The sequence below is a fragment of the Azolla caroliniana genome, unplaced genomic scaffold (assembly GCF_043228905.1).
Source record: "Azolla caroliniana isolate FFs.n. ecotype wild unplaced genomic scaffold, voAzoCaro1.0.p SCAF_10, whole genome shotgun sequence".
Taxonomy (NCBI): Eukaryota; Viridiplantae; Streptophyta; class Polypodiopsida; order Salviniales; family Salviniaceae; genus Azolla; species Azolla caroliniana.
Window position 1 is genome coordinate 1,514,758 of NW_028230445.1, and position 20,189 is coordinate 1,534,946.

The following is a 20,189-nucleotide window of genomic DNA, read 5'->3' on the forward strand; positions in this document are numbered from 1 at the left end:
TCCACTACAACCATCTTGCCATTTATCGCCCGAGTCCTGTACCTACAAAAACCAGAATGAATCCACTCTCCTGAAACCCTCATGAAACCTTGCTTCCGCCTCCGCCACCATCTTCACTCATCCTTTCAAAATAAATCAGCTTCATTTTTCACTACAACCATCTTGCCATTAATCGCCCGAGTTCTGTACCTACAAAAAGAAGACCAAAATGAATCCACTCTCCTCAAACCCTCATGAAACCTTGCTTTTGCCTCCACCACCATCTTCACTCATCATTCTAAAAACTGAAAATAAATAAGTTTGCTTCAAAAAACTTGCACATCAAAGCATCTCGCCATTTTCCATCAAAATCCTCTCCATTTTCAGCACTTTCTCGTATATACACACTCCTCAGACCATCATGAAAATTTGTATTTGCCTCTGTCCCCGTCTTCATTCATCGTTCTAAAAGTTACAATAACTAAATCTACCTCAAAATAATTCCACAGCAACCCTCTCGCCATTTTCACCAAATTCCGTATAGACAACAATCAAAATAAATGAACTGTCCTCATTTGCTCATGAAATTTTGCTTCAACCGTCAACAACATCCTCACTCATCCTTGCCATATTGTCTACACTAAGAACGATGCTGGTGGCGGAAACAACCAACGAGGTGGAACGTAATTCCACTTAACATCATCACTTGCACCCAACAAAATAGGAATAGCTGCCCAAACTCTACGAATTCTTCTTTTTTTCCGGTTAGCTTTATTTCCATAACCCTTATAACTATCATACTCACCTTTTACTGTATGTATCACTAATTCCCAAAAGGTCTTAACCTGATCCACAACATGAATTTGTTCATCGTTGTATAGTTTGGAACATCTTGCTTTCCACAAAACCCATAGGGCCAAAGAGGAAACAATCTGCCAAACATAACACCATGAGAAGAACTTGATTCCCGGTACGGAGGTTGAAATAGAGTACACCTAAAAACTTTTTACTTGTAAAGTCAATGAAGAATTATGATAATGATAAAAAGCCTTTTGTTGATCCAACATTCCCCAAAATACTGCACCCCACGTGAAAATGGCTGACCTATACTGACAACCTAATAACCTAAGAATTCGAAACCAAAAACTTTTGGCCGCAACACATTCCCAAAAAACATGATGCAATGTCTCAATTGCAAACCCACACATAACACATGATCTATCATGCATTGTTCCCCTCAATAAACCTCCTACTAGCAAGGCATAATGAATCATCAACCATCCAAAATGTAATACCTTATTCATACACTTAAGAGACCAAAATTGTTTCCAGAACTTCAACATCTACGAGGATGACACATTACCTTCCTCCCAATATCTTTTCCCCGCAGGTACCGATTCAATATGATTCAAAAGAAAATTCCTTCCAAACGCCACAGAATATGTGAAGAATGGGAGGACCTTCGTTTGCGAAGTGTCAAATCTAGACAGCTTCCAACAATAATCAGACGGATCCCAATGAAAATCAGCAATTGGCCTAGATTGTAAAACCCAAATATGAGATGAATATTTAGCAATTAAGGAACTATGATCTATAAAGATATTTTTATCTAATCGAGCAATTACTTGCACTGGTAATTGATTTGCAGAAGACATAATTGGAGCCTCCTCCACTAAAAACAGTCTACCATTATCCAGAACTCCATAAAAATAAAGGTTGTCATTTTGATGGTATAAAGGAGCTCTTATAAGTATATTAAGAGTCGAAAACATACCATACCAATTCTGAAAATGGTCAAACTGCATAGTTGGCATTGTTACCTGAAATATCGTGGACACTTGAGAGAACATAATATTTGCCCCTCTTAAATTAGACAACCTATTCCTTTGGTCTTGCGCTAAAGTCTCCGAAAACTTTAGCCACTCCACAACCGTATGGGCGGGGCCACTATCCAATGCCGCCCAAGATAACCTAGGCCGTAAACCCAAAACACATGCAGCTTCATCAGTAAATAAAGGATTCCATAACAATGGTTGACGCATGAATTGAGAATGAGTTTTTGGTGGCAAGAAAACAAGTGCTTGACGAATACTTTCCCATGCATGACTAATTACATTAAATAACCGTAAAGACCCAACAGACGACTTCGGTAAAGGAAAACCGAATTAAAGAACCATTTAAGACTATCCCTCCATTGACCACCTACATATGGCTTAAACTTATGTAAATGAAGAATCCATAACTCCTCTCCAGGCAATAAACTTCTAACAACATGTTTAGCCGGTAATGCCTTACTTTGCATTAAGGGATCAATCAAACCTAAAGCTCCTTTCTGTTAAAGACTGTATAAGAACCAACCAAGCGACCTTTGCTACAAGAGTGTGTGAACTAGCATTCCCCCAAATAAAATTTCGTACTAGACGTTGAACTTTAAGCATTATTGACCTAGAAAACAACCATGTAGATGCAATATACCAAATCGAGGACAAAAGCACCGAATTTGCAACAACTACACGTCATGTTAAGGACAACTTTTCCTTATTCTAGTATATTAACTTATTTCTTAATCTTAACAACAAAGGCGTTATCATATCTTCTGCATTTAATCCCAAACCCACTCTACATCCTATATACCTAATAGAATGACCTGTATGTATCCATGTAAATCCTGAACAAAATACATTAATTGGCGGATCTCCCTTAGCCACCCAAAAACCTGATGATTTATCCTAATTAATCAATGCACCCAATGCATGTGAGAAGTCATCCACAGCTTTTTGAAATCAACCTGTGAGGTTTGGACATAGAGAGTTGTATCATCAGCAAACTCACTATCCACGCCAACATTTGCAAATGGTATTGCTAAACCTTTGATATTTACATTATGAGAATTTAAATGTACAGAAAACACTTCAGAAACTAGTAGAAACAGAAAAGGAGCAAGTGGACATCCATGTCTTACAGATCTTGAAATAGAGAAACGTCTACCAATATCCCTTGCAAATAGAAGAGAGTTGTGTGCATTACAATATAGTGTTGAAACTCCTTGGATCCATATGTTTGGAAAACCCATCCTGAGCAAAGTACCCACCATAAAATCTCAATCCACTATGTCATAAGCTTTCTCAAAATCAAGAAATAACACTGCCAAATCTTGCTTATGTAGCTCAGCGAAGGCAACCATTTCCCAAAAAACAATAATATTATCAAAAATACTCCGTTCTTGCATAAAACCAGTTTGGGAAACATGAATTAACTTAGAAAGGTAAGGTTGTAGATGTCTAGCTATCGTTTTTGCTAATATCTTATAAATAACATTCAACAAAGTGATTTGTCTCCAATTTTGAAGCTCCTCTAACTGGCCACTTGATTTGGGAATCATATATATTAACCCCTCATTCCAATCTTGTGGCATATTTCCAGAATCTAAAATTTGTTGATTGGTTAGTCCCACACCTATCATATCCCAATACTTTATATACCATTGAACCCCCAACCCATCCAATCCAGGACAAACATCCTTTGCTAAGGTCTTTGCCGCTTTCAGAGTCTCTTGAGGGCTTAATGGTTTCAAAAGACATTCTGAAAGTTGTATAGATACTCTACTTTGAATCCTTGACCATACAATATCCCGTTTAAACAAACCATCTCTAGAAAAGGATCCAGCCTTCAATAAATTTTCATAATAATTCGAGGCTATTTGACGCATCTGACTAGGATCAGTGGTATAAGAGCCATCATGACATTCTAAACAAGAAATCCTATCAATCAACTTATGATGATTATGCATTGCAAAAAACCGGTTTATTCACTTTATCTCCCGACTCTGCCCATTCAGAAAGTATATTATGATAAGTAAAATCAGTTGAAACCTTTTGTAATTCCAAAATCTTATTCCCTACTTGTATCACTCTAGAGCATTTTTTAACTCTTTGATTTCCAACATTGTCCTTCCTTGACATCTTGTCATGACTTCAATCTCTAACTCAACTCAAAAGCCAAGTGAGTATAACTCATAAATGGTTATGCAATAGTTAACCTTCAACCCTTGTAATTCCCTCCATAATCTCCCTTCCCAAATTTGGGTGCTAGGGTGTGTTCAACTTCCATGAAACATTTCTCCAATGCATTAGATGTTTAGTTAGGCACTACATTCAATCTTCCATGCTCATTATTATATTCCCAATGTACCCTTCCCCTTTATAAAGTTTCATTTCCCTGATACATTCTCCCCCCCCCCCCCCCAAAAAAAACTTTTACTTTTCCAAATACCCTCCCCCCTTTCCCTAAAGTTTGTCCTACCTCGGAAATATCTTCTAAAGCATATTATGGTAACCTGTCAAGTTGCAGTTACCTCAAGGATAAAATTCTTCCCTTTCTCTCTCCAAGCTTTGCACAAGAAGTTGCATTCTTAGTTCTAAATGTTCTACAATACTCTTCATTCTACATGATTGGTTACATCCTCTCTGGCTCACATTAGCTACTTCATTTTCTAGAGTCTAATAAGCATCATCACCAAGTCAACCATCCAGTTATGATGCATAGTTAGTGGGTAGGTTGGATATAAACCATCTTTGAGATGCACATTAGAATAGACAAGTATCACATGTTTCCACATATTGCACCACATCCATGTACATTCTTGCCCACAAATAATTTTTTATTTCAATATAGAAAATGTGGCCATACACCATTACCCCCAACCCATAGGTTTTCATAGAACTTTGCATATTGTTCATCCTTCTTTTAGGTCACTAGTTGCAAGTCCCCCTTTCTTAGGATGCCACCAAAGATAGCTTCATAAAAAAAACATTTCTATTGAACCTATTTAAGTTTTTATACTCTTCCTATTTCTAGGAATCTTCCTTGACAAAGGTACTCAAATACCTATCAATATTGATTCATTTTCCATCATATTCTTCTTCTCTACGTCAAAACTCAACAAGCTTGGTCCTTCCACACTTGCACTTGCATTTGAGGATGTACAAAAGTTTACATCATCATCATCACTTTAATTCTATTGAGTTTCTTTAGTATCTTCAAACTTGGTTCTAGACAACATGATGTTATCTTTCCTTTTGATATGGTGGAACTCTAGGATTAAGAACTTTATACTAGCAGTCCACCTCAACATCACCACCTCAAATATAGAGCATTTTGCAATCATCACCAACAAAGGCAAGTAATCTATCTCCACAATGTCACTATCGATCAAGTGGTCCTTGTCACATTTTACTTTAATATTCTCCACAATTCTCTTTCCACTTGAGGGTATTTCTTGATCCCAATGCCAAGGATGATAGAAGTTACAAATTTGTAACCAACCATCATCGTCTCTACGATAAAGCTCTCATACAAATGTCTTTGTTTCAACCCAAATTTTTCCTTGAGATCAAAACGAAGTGTAATAATGCAAATAAATGGAAGTGTAGCAACCTATTTAGAAGTATTTATTCTCAATAGCCATTTAGCATTCTTTGAATTCGTAACCATAATGGGTTGTGCTCTAGCAAAGTATCACCAAATTCTCATTAAAAATAAGTTTTATAAACACAAATGCTAACTAAACTTATTCATGAACGTGAACGCAAACTATAAATGATTCATTGCTACTCCAGAAAAGAAAGAAGAAAAAAACCATGGTTGCTCACTTTACTTGTAAATTTAATTCATTGATCCTTTGTCCCTTTCTTGACGATTGAAAATGGAAGAATTTACATAGATAAAGTACATAGTTACATGTGCTTTTGGTTCTCGAGGAGGAAAAAAAAAAGAGGCAATAACATGATAGATTCCAAGCAATCTAAACGGCGGTATACACTTTAAATATAACTTTGATTCCCACTAGGCTACATGACCAAAACATTCAAACACATTTTGAGATTCTAGAGTGACAAATTGGTACCCCCACATACAACCAACCAATCATGTGGTTCTCCAAAGCCAGAAACAGATAATTATTGCATTAAAAATCGGAGTCATCATATGGAATGCCTTTGAGGAGGGAAAATAGGATATAATATCAATCTATTTAAGTTAATTTAGTAACTGGGTGTATAGCTCAGTGGTAGAGCAATCGGCTGCAGTCCGATAGGTCATCAGTTCAATCCTGGTTGCGCCCTTTTCTTATCTTCACATTTTTCATTTCCTTAAAGTAAATAACGCAAAAGCTTTCAATCATTTTCTTCATGTAGAGACAAATGGGCCCTTTACATTGGGTTGTGGAAACTGAATCTACCAAGCCGGGTCACATTTTTTATGAACGAAATGCTATCATGCATTATCTCAAACAAAAGCAGTTGTATCACATGACATACGAGAACTTTTACTCAAGACAACACGTATATTTATATTGAATAATTCGCATAAGATAAAGCTTGTGAGCCTATGAGAGATCATTAGCTGGATCGAACTAATAACTAGTCGTGACATCTAAAGTATCCTTTGTGATGTAGGGGGTCCACATGTGTTTTGTAACTTTTTTTTTCATTAAATTAATCTACAACTCAATGGGTCAATTTAATTTATTGCTTATAAAGTACGTTTATTCAGTGAGTAAAATCTTCGAAAGTCAAGTATACAAAAGGTTGAGCTTTGTGTTGTCCAGGTCATGGGTTCAAGTCCCCCCTAAAGAACCATGACTTCTCATGCAAGCCTCTCATCCATACATGTGAAAGGGAGCATCTGTAGTCGAATGGGAAAATGTCAATGTTTGGTAGTATATACAAACCAATGTCAATGTTGGGTAGTATATACAAACTATATGGCACGATATGATTGTTATTATTCGATGTCAGGAAAATGTCGAGAACTTTACCCCTTACATTGACAGTAATATCAATCAAATTTTATGCGTATTAAAAAAAGTTGACATAATATCAAGATTTATCAAAATTTACCCCCCATCATTTTCAAAACACTCAAGTCTCTCTCACCACCACCATTGTGTTCCTCTTCACTCATACATCATGCTTATGTGATATGATTTTACGAGACAATGAGAATTGTCCTTTGTATTTAAAGAAGGAAAGAAGATTGAGTGTGATGAGTTTAGAGAGAGATGAGTAATGAAGGTGTACTTATATGAAGTCTAGACTAATTATGATTTGGTCTCACTAAAATGTATTGCCTTCATTGCCTTTTCTTATCATAGGGTGTAATTGATACTTTCAATATTATCAAGGTTTTTGAACCTATATTACACTCCACCTTAAGGTAGTGTTTTTCGTTTTCTCTTTAAATATATAAAGTGAAAGCGTGACACCCAATATGATAATGTCACAACTTGGCACTCCCCAATGACTCAAAACCTACCTTGCACCAACCTTGTTATATTAAAAAATGCAATGTAATGCCTATTGAAGTCAATTGTTATCTTCAATCTATTGTCTCGTTTATCACTTCAAATACACTATAATGAAAAATAAATACTATCATCGGTGTCATCCATACATTTATGTTAAAAAACTTTTTATGTTTATTTTAGCTTAATAAAATTTTAGGTCATGAAACTAAAATTGCTTTTCAAAAGAGGCAATATTCCTAGCGTACATTTTTAACTAGGAAGTAATGTCACAATAATCGTTACATTTTGTCAACAAAGGAGCAAAGTCATGAGACCCTCAATGTATATGTACCAAAGACACATGAAAACTTAAAATGGGATCTTCCTTCACACAAATTGATAAAATGTGACGTTTTTTTCTCAAAAAGTGTACTCACACATCCCTTGTGTCAACAACCAATCCAATTAGAACTTTGATTAACTTTGAAGTAACAAATTAAAGGGTCTTGTACTGAGGTACTTCACTTTACGAAAAACATAAGCAATACCCTAGATTAAGTAAATGTACTATCCATTATACCCAAGTAAATAAAAGTGTGTAATGAGTATAAGTAATATTGTCCAATAACGTTTATTTGTACCCTAAAAATACAAAGCCTAACTATTTACATTTAGTAAATCTTGATTACCCTTTTTTTATTTGGTATCAACAATTGGAGAATGTTTGTAGCTAGCTACAAGCGTCTCTAAAACCAAATCATTTTGATTCTAGTGTAGTATGTGAGTCTAGTGATTGGTACAACACGAAATGTCACAATGTCTCATGTATTATGATGCACCCTTGAAAATGATGAGAGAACATTGATCACACTCATGACTACCTCATCCCTCTAATGCGAACAAACCTCTTATCAATGTTGCATTGTTAAGTAATTTCCTTGTGTTCTTTTGGAACCATGAAAATCTAAGTCCAATATTGTTTTACCCTAAAGTTTAGCAACCTGATGAAGTGTTACTTGACACATGTCTTGATCCCAATGAAAATCTAACTCTGATATTTTTTGGCCCTAATATTGTGTTGTATATCATGAGAAGATACTGAAGATATTAGTTGTGTACTATATTTCCACAAAAGAGAGCATGTTTGTATGTGAGCTACAAGTAGGCAAAGTAGGAGGAACCCAAGCAAAGATCAATCAAAAGAAGGCCAATTTCATCCAAGAAAAGTCCAAATAATTAGTAGCCCAAGTGTTGTGTGTGAATATTAAGTAGGGCATGAAGGATCAAATGTGAAATTTAAGTAAGCAAGCAAAGCAGGATTGAATGCAAATCAATGAGGAGCCAAAAATAGGATGGTATCCAAGTAAAGGACAATCCATCTAGCAGTCTCGTGTGTGGACAGTTAGTGGGCCAAGTAGGCTCGAGCCCATGAAGGGCCAAAATATGAGAGGCCAAAGCAAGGACCCATGTCCAACCAAAGGTCAATTCATCTATAGGTGAAGCAGTGCAGTGCATGGACAGTTAGTGGGCCAAGTAGGCTCGAGCCCATGAAGGGCCAACAGATGAGACGCCAAAGCAACGACCCATGTCCAACCAAACGACAATCCATCTTATAGATGAAGCAGTGTCATGCGTGGACAGTTAGTGGGCCAGGTAGGCTCGAGCCCATGAAGGACCAACAGATGAGACACCCAAGCAACGACCCATGTCCAACCAAAGGTCAATCCATCTCTAGGTTAAGCAGTGTGATGTGTGGATAGTTAGGGGGGCCAAGTAGGATCGAGCCCATGAAGGGCCAACAGATGAGACGCCAAAGCAAGGACCCATGTCCAACCAAAGGTCAATCCGTCTACAGGTTAAGTAGTGTCGTGTGTGGACAATTAGTGGGGGCAAGTAGCCTCGAGTCTCATCCGTGTGCGTGTACATGGCACATACCTATGGTAAGTTACCGGAAGGAGACAAGATCAGAAAGCAAATTAGAGAAAGTGGTATAAGCCTAGAAATGTAATTTGTGCAAATTAGGGAGCCTAAATTTCTAACATAACAAAAACATAATACAAATAAACAAAGAGAGTCTTTTTTCTGTTTGGGGGGGAGGGGGGAGGGGGGCATGATTCCTCTGCATATGCCCTAGTCTTCTGTAGAGATTCGGGAAGAGATCTCATCATATTCCAGAAGAAGCCCAAGAAACAGAGCAACCAGTTGCATCGGCCCGGCGTGAAGAGCCGCAGGCCTTTGATGGATCCCTTCTCCCATCAGATAGAAGTATATACAATGCCGCTGCCCTCTCCATCATCGTAGGTACTGTTAAAGCTCGGTATCGCCTGCCCTGTTAGCTTACATTCGAAGTTCAATTTGTCTTAGAAGAAGGCTTGGAAGCACAGTGGCGAGGTGCGAAGGAGTGGCAGGCCTTCCATGGGTCTCTTCTCCAATCAGATCGAGGCCGCCTCCCTTGTGGCGGGAGATCACATTTACTCCTACAGGAGGTCCTGGGCCTACCTCTACGCCCATCACGGTGAAAGAAAATTCCCCGTTTTTCATTTCTATTTCCAATTATAAATTTAGGTATAATTTGATTTTGACTTTGATTTTTTATTTTTTATTTTTTATTTTTTATTTTGATTTCGATTTTGATTTCGATTTCGATTTCGATTTTGATTTTGATGCTGATCTTGTTCTGGACTTTGATTTAGATTTGAATTTCAAATTTTTTTACGTTTGAATCTGATCTGGATCTTGTCTTTGGTTTTGGTTTTCAATTAATCTCTATAATTAGTTAGTTAGATCTGCTGCAGGGGTGTACATCGAGGAAGATCGAGTGATACACTTCATGGGCGACCCCACGGTGATGATCATGGTGAGCGGGAATGCGACCATCTCGCCTACCTGCCAAGGCTGCGGCTTCGATGGCATGCTCACAGGGGTCGTCTCCTCGTGCTTGAAGTGCTTCTTGAAAGGCGGGAAGCTCCGGAGGTTCGGCTATGGAGTCAGCCTGGCGGAGCGCATGGCGGCGGTGCGTGCCGGGTGTTGCTCCATGACACCCACGGATGAGCCGGGCCTCGTCCGTTCGCGTGCCCTCCACTTCCTCGCCCGCAAAACCTTCGGCCCGTACCACGTCCTGCACAACAATTGCCTCCACTTCGCCTTCTACTGCAAGACGGGCCTCATCGATGCATGCAAGGCAAGGAACTATCCGCGTGCCTCCACCCTGACCATAGTAAGGCACCCATTGCCTGTCTCCCAAGTCGAGCACGCCATTGCTGCGACCGTGGCACACCGGTCCAACCTCGCCCTAGTCCTGCTAAGCTCTACATTGCGCCTTGCCGTGTGCTGCTTCGTGGACCCTGGCGATGATCATGACTTAAGCAGCAATTACACCATGGAGGCCGGGGGAGATGGTTCTAATGGAAGTGTCACAACCCTAGGACAGACCAACTTGAAGGTGTCGCGGGATAACCTCGTGCCTCTCGAAGAAGAGGGTGTCGGAGGAGGAGCAACAGTCCTAGTAGCCACAAAGCTGCACTTGGAAGCTCCTACTTCATCAGCACCTCACCCGCTTCCTCCAAACTTCATTGCTTTCCTTTCTAACCTCATTTACTACAACACCTCTCACCTTCACCAAGCTTGATCGCGTCCAGATGCTCCATATGTTGTGCGTTTGGCAAGTACGTCATGTCACCTTACACACCATTCTAACAAGTTTGTACATATCGACTCTTCCTATTGTCTCCACGGGGCCCACCAAATCATCATTTATCCCCACAAATAATCATCATTTATCCCCCACAAATCATCTCCTTGACCCATCAATACCTTTTGGTCATGGTCATTTTTTCATTCACAATTTTTTTCATTCAACAATTCAGTGATATGCTTGCAGGTAATCCCAAGCATAGACCATATAACACACCCCACACCCAGTAATTCCCTATAACAAACCAATTTCTGGGTGGATACCTCCAAATACCAGTTCAGTCTATACGCTCACTCTTGCCAACATGAGGACATTTTCTGGAAATACCATTCATAAAATTAAACAGATCAAATGCTCATTACTTGTTATATATCTGATGCATACATATGATACCAAACATAACAATGAGCATACATTCGTCTTACATGTAGAGCGCACGACAATGATGTGATTATGTGATTACAAGACAGCAAATGTAAACAAAAAATAATCTAAATTTTTATGTTGTACAGATACATAGTTAATCTTCAGACATGTTGGTAGCCCGATTCTTTATTTCCAGTGCTGCAAATCCAATCTCCAAGTAAATAAGCACCAATTAAGCCATTATTTCGTGAATGATTATGGATATATATTGGAGGCCCATAATTTTGAAAGAACATTTGGGGCATTCATGATTCATATATTAACAGCCCTATATTCTGAAAAGAGTAAATAACGAGACATGTTTAGACAACATAAGGCCCCAATCCATTTCGATAGTCTCACTTGTCATAAAGACAAAAGACACTGGCATCTACAACTCTCATCTCTCCTATCCATAATCCAATACACTTGTCAAACCAAGCATAATTGTCCATGCAAATGCCTCGAACTTGATTATGCCACATCCCACATTGGTAAGTAATTGTCATTAATGCCATCAACTTTCTACTTATTAACTATGTAATCCTAGAAAGCTGGGGGATCTTTGATGCTCTAAGCTTTCTAATCATCAACTCTATGGCTTGGTTGAGATGATATATTGAGGATGAAAAACATATCAAGCCTCCTTACATCCGCTTGTAGAAAACCTCAGTGTTCAAACTAAAGCCACCAAAATCAAGACTGGAATCCTATATCATAATGGATCTACTATAGTCGCACCTATATCATAGCATTTCCAGTGATAGCTCACAGATCTAAGTCTTTTGTAATGGCTTTCTGTTTCAGTGTATAACAGATGGAAGCTACCATGTATTCCCATGAACAAATTGTTGAATAAAAACTTCATAAATTTCCTACAGACATCATACACCATTCTGATACGGTGCAACCAAAATGTCAAGTTTGTCCTATACCAACACAATGCATGAGAAACAAATAAACAAATGAAGTAGATAACGAAAGTTTCCTCAAATTATAAATCATGTGAAATGTGTGCACCCTATCACGACAGGCGCATATATTGTGCTTATTTATGGCTTTTAAATCATTACAGATGTTTGTAGCGTTGCAGATAAGACTTTACAAGCTTATTATCGACATATGTATACCTCAACATCTTCACATCACTTGATGTACAATGCTCTTTTGGATACCCAAGAAAACCATCTACATAAAAACTGATAAGTAGTGTCCTCTAGAATAGAATATTTCCGTCCAACAGTTATAACTTATAACTATCCATATTAACTATTGCCATTGAAATGACACTACCTTGAAAGTGCTTCTTACTGTTATAACAGAACTATTGCCAGTTAAAATGTGTGAGTGTTGATTACCATTTGCAAAACATTCATCAACCCAAGCGATACCAAAAATGGGGGTCAGGGCAGTTGTTGCATGATTCTTCACATCTCTAAGGCAATTTAATTATCTTCAAATTTAATCAGCTAGCAAGTTGTTCATTAAAGAACCAATCAAACGTGTTGGCTGAGGACTAAAGTGAAGCAACCAGCTTTCAAAAAGAAAAAATCATTATTTTGTTGCTTTTCATGTGAGTATCTTTGGAGTAATATTTCCTTGCACTAGCTCAAGACACATATCAATATCATACTATATGCACGCACTCAAGACTCCCCCAGGATAAGAAGAAACAGATGGTGTTCACGATGCAAAAATACGAAACCATCACTATAAGAGCTAGCAGATGTTATCAAAAATGGGAATGTTCAAATTCATGCTTCTAAAAAAAACCACATGACCTATGTGTTCTCTACAGTATGAAGCTAATCACATGATGAAACAAGTAGATCCTTCAAATCCATGCTGATAACATAGATTGATTTATTTGAATCAATGGAGCGGGTTCCTGGCATGATTAACTTCTTCCCACTCTAACCTAAACATAGGTCTTCTATATTTCCCTATTTGCAAGCATCTCAACTGTGGCTTGTATAATTGCCACTGTCTTCTCCCATGGATTAACGTATTTGTCTGCTTCTATATCAACTGTCAATTCCGATTCAGACAATCACTATCCCATCCAATGCTTCTCATCATAAATGGGAACACTCTGTGGTATAGGATTCTTTATATAAATACCCTCGATGAGAAAATTTTCGTGCAACTAAAACAAAATCAGCATTTCAAATCTTATTAAAAACAAGATGGAATACTTCTTCCTGATAGTATGATAGTATCCATTTAAAGAGCTTACATATCCTAGTGATAAGCCATTTGTTTCTTGAAGTGTGGACCTGGGTTCAAATCCTGCAAATGCGCCCTCTCTCTCTCTCTCTCTCTCAAGAAGATAATTGGAATACAGCAATCTAAGATATCTTCTGGCAATCCAACATAGCTTTTTGTCTATTACAATTTACATCATCAATGAAAGCTTGTGATATGCCCCTTTGTCTATAACATCCATTACAATTAAGTAATAATGAATATGTGGACAGAAAAATACAGTATTGTAAACAATAGTGGGGGTAGAAACCTAATCAAACCTTGTTAAAAACACTAGATTGTGGTGGTTGGACACTTACACGATAGTTGGTGCCATCACTAGAGACATTCGTTTGTTCTTCGAGGAAAAGATCATTTGGATTTCTGAAACAAGCATGAGCAAAAACAAGGGCAAATGCCATGGCAAATCCCATGAAGATAGTACTTCCTGTGCTAGTGAAGAAGACCACAATGAAAGTGACCAAACCAAGGAAGAAAAGGATCTCCCTTTCGGTACATAACCTGTTGAAGATGACAAGCGGTTCCGATCGCGAGAAGTAAAGGAAAATCCAAGCAAAGAGTAAGGCAATGAGTATAAGGAAAACTCCAGGGTGCCATATCAGACCAAAGATGAGAACGAGTGATGTGAGAACAGCGTAGTTGACTCTGAAGTAACCAAGGTTCTTCTGTATGCGGATGGATGCATCCGAAACCGAATCTGGTGTGTTGAAACAGGTTCGATCTAAAGCTTCGGACCATGGCCTTTGGCGGGAGAGCACGGATTTACCATACTCCGATACAGAAACGAGAAACGCCATGGCTGAGGAAGAGTAAGAAGACGATATGCTACCTGAAGGGGAGGAAGATGAGGCGATGGGGAGAGTTTCTTTACTCGCCATGGGTCGCAGAGGCAATCCTAAGAAAAACCCAAAATGAAGGAAACCCTAACCCTAACAGTCAGGTGAAAATCAGGGCAAGGGACTCGTGAAATTGTCTCGACATAGAGCAGGCCATGGGAGGGTTATTCTTGTAAATATGAAAAGTCTGCTGAGTTCTTCCTTATTCCTCCGCCACTGCCCCTTGGGTTTTATTTACTCACCATGAGTCACATTAAGTAACCCTAGAAAAAACCCTAAATGAAGAAACCCTAGCCCTAATAGTCGGTGTGAAAAGCAAGGCAAGCGACTCATGAAATCGATGGACGTAGAGCAAGCCAGGGGAGGGGTATTGTTGTAAATATGAAAACGTTGTTCAGTTCTTCCTTATTCCTCCAATGATGCCCCTCAAGTTTTACGGTCCGCTAAGTAACCCTTAAAAAAACCCTAACCCTAAGAGTCAGGTGAAAAGCAAGGCAAGCAACTCGTGAAATTGTCTCGACATAGAGCAAGCCTAGGGAGGGGTATTGTTGTAAATATGAAAAGTATGTTTAGTTCTTCATTATTCTTCCAATGATGCCCCTCGGGTTTTACAATCCGCTCACTACCATTTCCACAGCTCATATTGCATGCGAGATTGCTCTCTAGTGCATTTGCTCAAACAATGGAAAACCTTGCACGCCTCTCTCTATAATAAGACTCCTTGACTCAAATCCTTTGGTTATTGATACTCAACTATTATCCCCTTTTCTCCTCCATGTCATTATCCCTAAGCCTCAGCTTGGGTATTTTCGGGGTCTCGTAGCACTTCCAAGGAGACTCATCGAACTACATATGCATATTTTTCGCTGAACAAGTTCAAACGTCAAAGAGTTATCACACTTCAATACAATATGTTGCGTCGGGTTTGGTCTCCACATATTGTTTATTTGATCCACTCCCTTTTAACACACTCCTTCCGATAGTCGCAATGTGCACTCTCAATAATAGTGTTTATTAATAAAAATCTAGAATATCTGAGGTTACTACTTGTTAGTCAGATGACTACCAAGGTCGAAGTCGGACAGATGTGAAAGGAAGTCGGAGTCAAACAAGTATGAAAGTGTCAGAGTTGGATCGATGACTCAAAAATGAAGTAATATATATTTTGCCAAGTAGGAAAAATAATAGAGTGAGCTAGGACAATTTTGTTGTAGTCTTGCCGAACATGGCAAGTGTAAATCTTGAAGAGAGACTCTCATATCACCTATAAAAAGGGACTGAGAGCATTGTAATCCTATCGTTCTATTTTGAATTAATATAAGTTAGTAGTTAGAGTATATCTCTGTCAACGGTGTTCTTACTATTTTGTATTGTTAGCTATGTCGACTTTGATTCTGTGTCGACTAATTAATTATATTAAGAATAATAGTCTATCACGGTTACTAAGTAAACATAATAGGGCTCTGTACAACAAGTCTGAGTATAGACTATTACCAACCATCCAATTTCCTACCACAATCATCTTGATAGAACGTTCGACCTATTGTGATTGTCGGTTACAACAGTTGGTTGTCGGCAGATCAACACTACTCAATTCCAAGCATACTATATATAAATGTTTCGCATTCAATCCCATGCGTTATCTTTGATTTCCAAATATGTTAATAAGATGTATCTATGTATCTCTAACTTCATTACTAACCTTCATATTGTCTCCTTAGTAGTGTTGTGGTGAATTGTTTACCGCATAGACCAAGGTTCATTGTCATAAATGTGATAGGAAATTGTGACGATGGGCACATACATTTGTACACTTTTAGTAGAAAATTTATATTTATGTTGGATTTTGTTCCCTTTATAAATGTTGCTAAACTCAAAAACTAAAAATCCCGATGTTGACATCTTTTCCCAGAAAGTGCACCTTGCTCCATTTTGTTGCTTTCCACTCAATGGTCTAACAATTGATATTATCCTTAAGCTCATCAATGCCCATGCACCTAAAAGTATATGTTGCAAATCCCTTTGGGTTGTTCTTCGATTGGCATCGGATTGGGACCAATGGGTTGCAAAGACTCGTCAATGCTAACATCACTTCTTATGCTTCTCGTGCTCTGATTGACCTAACACGATGAATTGTCCCTCGTTGCTATCTCTTGCTCGACTAGTGTCACATTCAGATACATAAATATGTTGTGTATCTCCCACCCAACGGTATGTTCCACAAGGACTAAGACAATAAAAACCTAAGTTCCAAAAGAGTGATCAATCAAGTTTCCTTTTGATTTATGAAAAATAGTAACCGATGAGAAAATACCCTTAATGCTAAGAAAGCTTTTGCAAAAACATCATATATATTTGTTTGAACAATAAGTCCAAAATTCACGCAATGTTTTGGTATTGGCAAGAGTATACCAAAGATCGTATCTGTTGCATATCTCGCTTGGTAACAAATGCATCTTGCAATTTTAAATAGCTTTATGTGAATTTGTTTGTTTTGTTTCTTGGATTGAGGTTGAATAAATTTCAAGTCAAAGGGCAGCCTCCTTTCCATACAAATGAAATGGTTGCATGTGAGATATTGGGTGAATGTGGGGAGACAAGGGAACATTGTGTCATTAATGTTTGGTGTTGCATGAGCATGCAAAACACTAGAACATTCATTTGAAATAACACAACATGTGCACGTTGAAAATACTCGAGTACTAAACGAATTTATTTCATTTCTAATAATCTAAGAATGTAGTGGTTCCATACACGTTATCGTGTTGAACATAAGATCATGTTGCCAAAATCAAACTCCACAATCGATATCATGTCAACAATGTTGATGCTTAAATAACTCCACTCTTTTTAACCAAAGAGGAACTCCTAGTTAGATGACTATTATGAGTAGTGTAACTTATGACATGTTGTTGTGACGTTGAGCTTCACATGTGTTTCAATGTTTCTTTGAAATAAACCCCTCTTCAACGAGAAAGGAACATTGCTCTCCATTTATACCTTTCATTGGTGATACAACTATTACAGTATGTCTCACTAACAAACATTGGAATTCTATGGTTGAAATTGATCCCACTCCTAATCTCAATGAAGTGATTATTTTAATATAAAAAGGAGTCAACTGAAATTATTATCGTATATAAAAATGTCACAAATGCAATAATGTGATGGGTAAGGACTCCCACGTTAAACTCAAGAATCATGTCCTATTCTTGCTATTTCACCTGTCTTTTATTAGTAGCCAACTTGATAGAATTTATCCAATCTACTTCATCACGTGTTCTTAAGTGCCTCGCATTCAGGGTTGTATCACATGACAATTGACAAAATTGATTTCTATCTGTTGTGATAGAATATATCAATTGCCCAACGGATTGATATTCTACCAAAAGCAAAATATTCATAAAGCTACAAAATCAAAGTACCCAAAGTTTATATTGTCAACATGAATTCCTTGCATAAGACCAACATCAAGTCCTAGACAATATGTTAACAATTCATGCATATACTTCGTAACTCGATCGTGGGTTCTAATAGTTCACGACAAGTCAGTCAAACACAACGTACAAAAAATGAAGAGCTTTACTAGATACGCATCCTCCAAATATCTCATGAATGATCACACAACATATTTTTAATTAGGGATCGGCAACGGTTCAGTTTAGGCTTAGCCGGTTTGGCCTAATCCAAGCCAAACCGGCTAAGCCTAAACCGTTGAAGGGATCTCAAACCTGAACCGAACCTTTGACAAACCGGTTTGTGAACTGGCTTGGCAAACGACTTGGAAACCTCCCTCCCTCTCTCTCTCAGATAATCCACTATATACTATATAGTATACATTGTACAAGCTCTCCCTCCCACTCTCTCTCTCACGTCTGTAGTCTTGACTCTCTCCCCTCTATGTAGTCTCTCTCTCTCTCTCTCTCTCTCCCCTTATCTGTTGTCTCCCTCCCTCCCTCCCTCCCTCTCCTTATTTGTTGTCTCCCTCCCTCTCTCCTCGTCATTGTAGTTGTCCCTCCCTCACTCTCTCTCTCTCCCATTGTCTGTTTAGTCTCCCTCATTCTCTCATTCTCTCTCTCTCTCTCTCCCTCTCTCTTTCCCCTTGTATGTTGTCTCCCTCCCTCTCTCTCCCTCTCTGTAAAGTTTCTAAATGGCTTAGACGGCTTAGAGCCGGTTTGGCGAGGCTCAAGCCAAGCCGAGCTGATCTCAAACCGTTAAGGCAAGTTCAAGCCTAAACCGAGCCGCTAAGCCGGCTAAGCCAAACGGTTTAGGCTTGAGCTGAGCCGTTGCGGATCCCTATTTTCAATGGTTTCAAACATGCACCTCCTGTCTGCTCTTTTATCGTCTGTTTTGGAGATCTATGAAATGTTGGGGAAGACCATAAAAAAGCAAAATGGACATCAATCAAAGAATACTAATCATGAGGAACTACTACGAGCATTTGAGGTCAAACATCCATTGTGGCTCTTAAAAGTAAACGTATGTATATGACATACTATGTGATTATAGAAGGCTTATCGACCTTACATATTTCAAGAGATGATGTGTTCTCTTTTGTATTGCTCAAAACATTGTATGTAAACATAGAGCTCTTAGCCACTTTACAATTTTGGTCCACAACAAGAGGAGTAGATTGGATGATACTACTCTTCTTCCACATTGTTGCTATCACCTATTCTACACTATTTGCCCACATATGGAGTCATTATGTACATGTTATACATTGCAATGTAAAATTCTTAAGTCAAGTTGATGTGCAAAGAACAAACTACTTCTAGTTTGATGTCCACAAAGTGCAATAACTTTGGTTTTGAAATCAAATGGTCAATGGCCATAATTCACAAAACTTGTACATCTAATGCTTATGAAGGCTCATGAAGAACCTGTGTTTGAAACCTTTATTAAAGTGCGTACAAATTATTGCATAAACTCAAGAAACATATATTTTGAGCTGCTTGTGCCATGGGTAAAACTCAATAGAAATAAGTCACTTTATGATTGTAAACTGATGGTATTATGAATGATGCACAAAATGGGGTCAATGTGGATATTGAATGGCCAACCAATATTCTAATGAATCACCTACCCTACAATGTTAAGTGGTAGTGAGCCATCTAAAGTTAATAGTATAGAGAGTAAAGACTTACCAACAACATTAGTAGAATTATGTAGGGCATTCATGACATTTTACACATTATGCTCGGATTTATGGCAACAGTTGGCAAAGGAGAAGCCGCTCTTCTTGATGTGAGTCGATGATTGAATGCATACGATTTCATCGAGGTTGACTTGGTTGGTCAACTCCAAATGATTGATTGTCATGGATGTCAATTATAATGTGTGTGTATATAGAGGTTGTTCGGAGTTCCTAACATTTCATGGTTTGTGACTTTAATATTTCAATGCGTCAACAACCTAATAAAAGCAAGAAAAAAATGTCATTTAACCTTACTTAGAGGCCAAAATACCACGCAAGACCCAAGGAAAAGGTTAGAAGTGAAATTGTTGCCTTATCCTCTTGAACAAAAACTACACAATATGCATTCAATAATTTTGGTAATTGACATCCACATGTCCAAATATGTTGATGGGATGCCGACCATAGATCGGGGATTTATCTAAAGCCAGAGAAATGCCTTGTTGTTGAAAACAATGGCCTTTGTATATGATTGCACAAACCCTCGCACGATTACTTCACCATGGACCTTTGATCAAAATGTTTGTC

The 20,189-nt window shown here is 38.2% G+C and overlaps 2 protein-coding genes, 1 non-coding gene and 1 pseudogene across 3 annotated transcripts; 2 read left to right on the plus strand and 2 right to left on the minus strand.

Moving 5' to 3' along the window:
* Window positions 1–2,716: 2,716 nt before the first annotated feature.
* LOC147858618 (uncharacterized) lies at window positions 2,717–3,052 on the minus strand. The gene has a single exon (XM_087325655.1). The coding sequence runs from the start codon at window positions 3,050–3,052 to the stop codon at window positions 2,717–2,719; it is 336 nt and encodes a 111-aa protein (XP_087181781.1).
* A 2,977-nt stretch (window positions 3,053–6,029) lies between these two features.
* On the plus strand, window positions 6,030–6,101 carry TRNAC-GCA (transfer RNA cysteine (anticodon GCA)). The gene has a single exon. It is a non-coding gene; the product is annotated as a tRNA-Cys (tRNA).
* Window positions 6,102–9,468: 3,367 nt separating this feature from the next.
* Window positions 9,469–11,328, plus strand: LOC147858620 (protein LEAD-SENSITIVE 1-like). Its single transcript, XM_087325266.1, has 2 exons — window positions 9,469–9,779; window positions 10,060–11,328. The coding sequence occupies exons 1-2, from the start codon at window positions 9,680–9,682 to the stop codon at window positions 10,890–10,892; spliced, it is 933 nt and encodes a 310-aa protein (XP_087181392.1). The 5' UTR covers window positions 9,469–9,679; the 3' UTR covers window positions 10,893–11,328.
* A 2,554-nt stretch (window positions 11,329–13,882) lies between these two features.
* LOC147858621 (PRA1 family protein B2 pseudogene) lies at window positions 13,883–14,506 on the minus strand (annotated as a pseudogene).
* Between the last annotated feature and the right edge of the window lie 5,683 nt (window positions 14,507–20,189).